The sequence below is a fragment of the Miscanthus floridulus genome, chromosome 8 (assembly GCF_019320115.1).
Source record: "Miscanthus floridulus cultivar M001 chromosome 8, ASM1932011v1, whole genome shotgun sequence".
In the NCBI taxonomy this organism is placed as follows: domain Eukaryota; kingdom Viridiplantae; phylum Streptophyta; class Magnoliopsida; order Poales; family Poaceae; genus Miscanthus; species Miscanthus floridulus.
This window is the reverse complement of record NC_089587.1, coordinates 217,841,331-217,848,355: the sequence shown is the minus strand read 5'-3', so window position 1 is coordinate 217,848,355 and position 7,025 is coordinate 217,841,331. Positions and strand designations below refer to the sequence as shown.

At 44.2% G+C, this 7,025-nt stretch overlaps 1 protein-coding gene across 1 annotated transcript; it reads right to left on the bottom strand.

Annotated features, from left to right (window-relative positions):
- Nucleotides 1-5,134: 5,134 nt before the first annotated feature.
- Nucleotides 5,135-6,020, bottom strand: LOC136470648 (uncharacterized). The gene is made up of 2 exons (XM_066468416.1): nt 5,838-6,020; nt 5,135-5,707 (listed from the first exon to the last, which is right to left on the bottom strand). Exons 1-2 carry the CDS (start codon nt 6,018-6,020, stop codon nt 5,135-5,137), a joined length of 756 nt encoding a protein of 251 aa, XP_066324513.1.
- Between the last annotated feature and the right edge of the window lie 1,005 nt (nt 6,021-7,025).

Here is a 7,025-nt window from a genome sequence, read left to right as displayed (position 1 = left end):
ATATCATTGTTGATCGTGTTGGTGCATGTGTTGCATCGACATTGGAGGAGATGGAATGGAATGCGCAAGGCAAAGGTATAACCTAGGGCATTTCATTTCACCGGTCATAGGTGTGTAGAGATGTTTATGACCGGGTTTAGGATAGATGGCCGTACTATCAAGAGGAGCAAACTTGTTTGCATATCGGTCATCTAGTGCCACTCGAGTGATCTAGCTTTGCATTGTCGCTAGGATCGAGTGGCGTGGCAAGTTGAGTGGCTAACATCCTTTGGAAAATGATTGTGAAAATGCTAACACACATACACATGGTGGTGTACACTTGGTGATGTTGGCACATTTATAAAGGAGGTGGTGTTTGCAGGGGTGAGATGGGTTCGGGAAAATGGAATGCCTATTTTCTATTGCGCCGGATGCAAATTCTTGGTGGTTGGCTCTTTGGAGCAAGGATGAAGAAGTTATAAGTGAGAACGAGTTAGTCGCGAAGATGCTGGCGTCGGTCAACTGACCGGACACTGGATCTGAATGCACCAGACGCTGGCAGGCTGTGTCCGGTCAGGCTGACGTACGATGACGCAGAAGCTAGAGTGTGACCGGACGCTGGCTGCGTCCGATCAAGTGTGACCGGACGCGTTCGGTCGAGGTCGGTACCTTACTGGAAACGATCGGACGTTGGGGGTTCAGCGTCCGGTCAGTTGAAAGCTGCTGTGTCCGGTCAAGTCAAGTGACCGTTGGAACCAGGACACGTGGCTGTCTGCAGGCGACCGGACGCTGAGGTCCAGCGTCCGGTCAACACGAGCGAAGCGTCCGGTCGGCCCGACCGTTGCCCAGTGAAGGGGTAACGGCTAGTTTAGCCCTTAGGGCTATAAATAGAAGTGGCCTTCGGCCATGGCTGGGGTTGAGCACCTCAAGGGACTTAGTGTCCATGCTTGTGAGTGCTTGGGAGCCCTCCATCACACATATACTTGATAGTGATCATTCGATTGTGTGAGTGAGCAATTCTAGTGCGATTGCATCGTGAGGTTGCATCGAGTGGCGCTAGGTGATCGAGTTGCAAGCCGGTGGTGCTTGTTACTCTTGGAGGTTGCCACCTCCTAGACGGCTTGGTGGTGGTCTCCGTCGAAGCGCGCAAGAAGCTTGTGCGGTGCTCCGGAGAAGTGCTTGTGAGGGGCATTGTGCTCGCCCCGCGGGAGCCGCGAAGAGCAACTCTAGTAAAGCGTGTCATTGAGCTACCCTCACTCAAGGGGTATGTTCTTGCGGCGCCCGACGTGCGGGCTTAGCGGGTGATGCTAATTAGCCGCCGAACCACCAAGTGAGCGGTCAACACAACGGGGACTAGCGTGTTGGCAAACACGTGAACCTCGGGAGAAAAATCATCGTGTCAACCTTGTTCTTCCCGTTGGTTTGCATCCTCATTACACAAGCTTGCCATTACTTTTATACATATTAAACTTGTGTAGTTGCTCTTGTAATTAGATAGCTTGTGTAGCTTGCTAATTACCTTCTTGTTTGTGTAGCATAGAAGTAGCTCCCTTGCGTGGCTAATTTGGTTTTAGTAACCTTGTTAGTCACATTGCTTAGTTTGTGTAGCTAAGTATTTACGCTCTCTAATTAGGCATTGGTTGCCTTGTTATTGAGCTTTGCTAGTGAGCTTAGTTGGCTTTGTGCTTTTGCTTACTAGCATGTGTAGGAGCTTCCTTGTTGCTTAAAGTACTAGTGGCATAGGTTTGTGTGACCTTGCTCCTAGAAGTGTTTAGGAGAGCTCTAGCTAGCCCGGCACCTTAGTTGCATAATTAGTATCTTTGCAAGGTGCTAGTGAACATATATAGAGAGGTGTAGTCTTGGCTAGACCGATTGTTTTTATTCCGCATTTATATCGGTTAGCCGACGCGATTAATTTTAGAAAAGACTATTCACCCTCCCTCTAGTCCGCCATCTCGACCCTTCACTAAGCCAACCTCGTCCTTTATTTGTAGTTGGTTTGTTTGATGACTATCGACACAATTGGTACGGGAGGTTCCATCTATTCCTATCGGCGCAAATGTCGTGCAAAATTTTAAGAAAAAATTCAACGGAATCATTATTAACTTATGGTTGAATATTTGGAAAGAGAGAGATAGGAGAACCTTTCGGCAAAAGAAGTTGCAACCTTGTTAAGTAGCATCTCTTTGCTAGGATGATATATGGCAGTACCACATGGCGATGCACCCGGATGTGTTCTACTGCCTCTGTCCCTTATTTGTCGTCACGGTTTGCGTGCTAATAAGTTTGGCTGGATTTGTAGAAAATATTAGTAATATTTGAATTCCAAAAAAAATATTATAAAAATAGATTTGACGATCTATCTAATGATATTAATTATGTACCATAAATATTAACATTATATATATTTAGTCAAAGTTGTTTCTCGAAGAGCGAAAATGACAGTTAAAAAGGGACGAAGGGAGTAGGTTAGTGGTGCAATCGGTTCTCTAGGTGTATTTTTGCGTTGTTCATTGTGGTTTTTTGATAGTTGTGTAGTGGTGGTGGGCTGGGGTTTGTGAGGATACCTGTTAACCTAGTTATACTTTTGCTTCTTCGTTTCTTTATTTATATTGTCTGATAAAGCTGTAGCAAATGTCTTGCCGCCTGTTTTTTTATAAAAAAAGTCCCCATCTCGTCACTAGGATAAATAAATAAAGAAAAGTGGAAGTGTCTGGAAAAATATCCAAAACGACACCTGCAGATCAGGTTCTGAATAAAAGTCGCTTTCGTGTGTAATAAACTGCGTGCCACCCAGGTGTGGGCAGAAGGCCGGGCTTGGTACTCCATTTTCGTTCAAGCTGATTGGGGCCTTTGGGCTACTCGGGCAAAAATGCGCGGCGCCACTTTATGTGCAGGCAGCATCACGATCCATCCATTATCCACGCTATGTCGCCATCAATGGCGACCTATGAGTGATCGGCACGTTTGTGTAAACGAATCCGTTTCTGAATTTTAGCGTCAACATCATTTGGCGTCAACGGAGACCAGCACCTAGCACGGACGGAGCAGGACCAGGAGAATACGGCGACAGACGAGCGAGACGACGGGCCGGGTGCGTGCGTGCCCCTCATCTCATGTTGCAAAAATGAATGAGCCGCGGGTGCCTGGGACGGAGAACACGCACGCACACATACAGGTCATTCCCGGCCTGCCGGCATTGATGAAGACGAGCTAGCCAACAACGATTCCAGCTCCCGGACGCCGAAAATGTGGGATCGATAATGATTGCCCTGTTCGCGGATACTGTTCATTGATTTGTCGTGAGGAAAATACTGTTTGTTGACAAAAAAAAAGTGAGTTATATGTCAAACGAACAGCCGGATAAATTAGCCAGGGCGGTCTGCTCGATCGATCGACGACGCTGTCGCAACAGCATGGCAAATTGATTGCGCCATTCAATGCCGGAGCATAGCCGTGCTTACACATGTTGGCAAATAAACCCGCCTGAATGAAGAAGCCGATCGAGAGCGACGCACTCCACGTACGCACGCACTGATGCGCGGCGCCGGAGAGGCCGGGGCCCCAGCAGCAATTGGCGCGTCAGAGGGAGCCACTCGTGATCTGATAGGTCCTTTTTTAGTTGTCGCATTTTTTTTTTGCGACTAGTTGTCGCAAAAGTTGTGAAGTCGTTGAGTTTCTTCTACGGAGTACCTTGTAGAGAGCCGTGGAGTCGGGACAGTGATCAGTCCGAATTACCTGCAAGGTGCTGGGTGCAGCAAGCAACCAGTGCATCGATGGGCTGCAACAAGTGCGGGGGTGCGTGGCTGTGGGGAACGCTAGCTAGCTAGTAGTACTAATACGGGCTGGCTCATCTCATCGTCGCCCTCCGCTGTAGGCTGTAGACTCGCTTAATTCTGGCAGGGGAATGGCAACTACCCGTATTAATAGAGAGCAATTGCAAGGGCCGGGGAGGAGGCGACGCGAGCATATGCATGCATCGCAACGTCGCGATTCAATTCAATCGGCCTGTTGGTTGGTTTCTGGGCTGGTTTGGGTTGCTATAGACTCGCTTAATTCTGGCAGGGGAATGGCAACTACCCGTATTAATAGAGAGCAATTGCAAGGGCCAGGGAGGAGGCGACGTGAGCATATGCATGCATCGCAACGTCGCGATTCAATTCAATCGGCCTGTTGGCTGGTTTGTTTCTGGACTGGTTTGGGTTGGCTGGTGCTGATTTATTATGAGAGGAAAACATTGTTGGCTAGCTGGTTTTGGCTGGCTGAAACTAACAAGCGAACAGACCGAATGGCGGCCCCTACTTACAGCCTGCGCCCTGAGGCAGCCTCTTAATTCTCCACCCTGAACATCACGTACACCGTCATTTTGCATTGCATCGCTTCGCGGACAGATCGATAATACTCCTACATTACATGCATGCAGTGGACTGATGAGGTGTTAGGTGTACACCACCAGCCAGCGAGCCAGCCAGTAGAGTAACGACCGCTGGCAGGTGGCCTAGTAGTGCACACAGGCCCGGCCGTGTCAAATTATAGACCGGGAGCGAAGCCACAGGCGATGAGCCCCTTAATATAAGTCTAATAATATAATGATAATTTTAATAAATGTAATGCATAAAAAATTCTTATGAAACAATAAAAAATGTTATATATCTTATATTACCTTAAAAATTTCTTCTAACATTTGCTGCTGCGAAGTCATTGATAATGGCTTCAATATCTATTTCATCTAATAATTTCTTCTCGATGCATAAAGTTGCCAAACCATTTAATCTTTCTTGGGACATTACAGACCTCAAATAATTCTTCAATAATTTCAGCTGAGGCCACAGTCACAGGCATAGTGAATAGGATCCGATAAGCAATAGAAATATTAGAATAACAATCCGCTTCTGTGACAAACTCAAAAATCTCCATAGCAGACATTGGCTTATCTGGCAGAGTAGACTGCATAACAGCTAACTCAGAAATCATGTCATTTACATCAACATCCGATGAACCATCTGAAGAGAAACTTTTTGCAAATTTAATGCAATGGTCTTTTTGATCAGCACCATCCATTGCCTTCAAGGATGTTGAATTCATTAGAAATCCGAATTTTTCATTGAATGACTGTAGTTCTTTAAATCTGCTTTTCAATGAACTAATTGCCACATCAACCATAACCAAAAAAATAAAAAGTTTCAAAATCCTTCTCAGCTTGCAAGATAGCTTCATTGCATTCAGTTTCATCAAATTGTTTCTTCCTAACAGAACGACGCTTTACTGGAAATGATGCCTCTACTCCCATTTCAAGTGCTATTTCTGTGGCAGCAACCACACTATCAGCAAACACAGTATTTCTGTAGTTCTGAAAGTAATTCACCATACCTTCTACATGCTGCAAGGTAGAATCAACGCACATGGATGGTGATTGCAACTTCTTACTGACAATATTTACAGAGTATAAAATGTCATGCCAAATAACCATACCAAGTATGAACTCAATGCTGCTAAGCACGTCATATAATTTTTTTGCATCACTTCTATCCTTTGGTTCAGTATCTCCATCCTCACTTAGCCACAACAAAGCTGACCTTAGTTGAGGAGCTTTATATCTAATTGCTCGGACACTTTTGATGCGACTCTCCCAACGAGTACTGCTTAATGATTTCACGGTCAAATCTGGAACATGTTCAAGCAAAACATTCCATCTTTTGGTACAACCTAAAAATAATACATATATCCTCTGCACAATTCCAAAGAATGAAATAGCTTTACTGCATGATTTAGCCATATCACAAAGTGAGATTAAGATTGTGGCGTGCACATGGCATATACAAAGCCCTTCGATTTATTTCACGCAAATGATTTTGTACCCCCTTATGTTTTTCTTTCATATTAGAGCCATTGTCATAACCTTGACCTCTAATATCATCAACATTAAGGCCAAATGATTTGATGGAGTCAACTAATACATTGAAAAGCCCATCACCAGATGTGTCATCCACCTTCAAGAAACCAAGAAAGTACTCCGCAATTTTTATTTTCTCATCAGACATATCAACACATCGAACCAACAAGCTCATTTGTTCTTAGTGACTCACATCTGGGGTACAGTCAAGAATAACTGAGAAATATTTGGCCTCTTTAACAATCTTTATGATGGAGCTTGTAATTCTAGAAGCCATAAGTGAGATCAACTCATTCTGAATTTTATGACTAAGATAATGATATTGTAGCTCTTTGTTTTGAATGCGTCTAAGGTGGTCTTGCATTACCAAGTTAAATTCAGCAACCATCTCACAACAAGCTAAGAAATTACCATTCACATCATTGTAAAGTTGCTCACTAGACCCTCTAAAAGCTAAACTGCGTTTACCAAGAAACTTTACAATGGCAACAATTCTTAGTAGAACTAGCCTTATGCGTTCTTTCTCCTTTGTCATTTGATGTTGCAACTCCTTATCAATTGTTTCATGTTTATTTAATCTAACTCTCAATTCATTCCAATGGTTCATGTTGGTCATATGATCCACGCTAACTTCATACTCTTTTAGTCTTTTACTAACATGGCTCCAATCTCTAAAGCCATCATGCCCCAATGAACTCTTGTGGTTACTAGAACCAAACAACTTACAACAAAAGCAAAACATTTTGTCAACACTTTTTGAATAGACCAACCATTTCCTATCACATAACTCGCCATTGCTCATTTTTCTAGAATAATGAGTGTATGCAAAACGTCTTCGTCTGTCATCCATAGGAAACACAATATTTTCTTCTCTAATAGGCCCCTTCTCCACTAATATGTCCCTTGCCTTGCTATCAAGATTGCCCCAATTTATTGGATCATACATATCAATAGTAAAAACTGGTTCTTCATCAACACGAGTAGATTGCGTCGTAGGAGAATTAAGTACAAGCTCATGGTCACTCACATTATTATCATCCGTGTCGGTGTCAACACTATCTTCTATAGGGCTTTGGTCTTCTAGATGCGTAGTTTGTTCCTCCACAACAACAATTGCCCACTCATCTGGATTTCTTGTAGTGCTTGTACTGCT